This window comes from Elephantulus edwardii, unplaced genomic scaffold (genome assembly GCF_000299155.1).
Source record: "Elephantulus edwardii isolate Elephantulus edwardi_28Jun2011 unplaced genomic scaffold, EleEdw1.0 scaffold00086, whole genome shotgun sequence".
In the NCBI taxonomy this organism is placed as follows: Eukaryota; Metazoa; Chordata; class Mammalia; order Macroscelidea; family Macroscelididae; genus Elephantulus; species Elephantulus edwardii.
Genome location: NW_006399836.1, coordinates 12,649,308 through 12,649,818, shown reverse-complemented (window position 1 = coordinate 12,649,818; position 511 = coordinate 12,649,308). Strand labels below are relative to the sequence as shown.

Sequence of the window (511 nt, the reverse complement as noted above, 5' to 3'; positions counted from 1 at the left end):
GAGGTTCCGTTTCCCGGGGTTCCAGGGGGTCGTGAAAGGCCAGGTGAGGCTGGGCGCGTGGGAGTTAGGGGCCCGGGGCCAGCTGGCCGCACTAGGATCTGCTGACCCGTGCACCTGGGGTCAGTCGGGGCGGGGCCGTGGTCTCCCTTGGGAGGAGTGGGGGTGGGGCCCCGGAAGGAGGCAGGGGTCCCCCGGTTCCGCTCGGCGCCGTTCCGGGCCGCGACTGCCCCCTCCTCCCGAGCAGAGGCCCCCAGCCGCCGTGTCTCCCCGGCAGGCGCAGTCATGTCGGGCTTCGACGACCCGGGCATCTTCTACAGCGACAGTTTCGGGGGGGAGCCCGGGGTCGACGAGGGCCAGGCCCGCAAGTCGCAGCTGCAGAAGCGCTTCAAGGAGTTCCTGCGCCAGTACCGCGTGGGCACCGACCGCACCGGCTTCACCTTCAAATACAGGTGGGCGCCGGGGAGGGGGTCCAGCATCAGGGAGGGGGGTCCAGCGTCAGGGGGGGGTCCAG

General features: G+C 71.8%; 1 protein-coding gene across 1 annotated transcript in view; it reads left to right on the top strand.

Annotated features, from left to right (window-relative positions):
• The first annotated feature begins 278 nt into the window (after positions 1-278).
• MCM5 (minichromosome maintenance complex component 5) overlaps positions 279-511 on the top strand; it is a 21,189-nt gene continuing 20,956 nt past the window's right edge. The window contains exon 1 of the mRNA XM_006890164.1: positions 279-449. Coding sequence (XP_006890226.1) covers positions 283-449 — 167 coding nt within the window. The 5' untranslated portion in view covers positions 279-282. The remainder of the gene's footprint in view (positions 450-511) is intronic.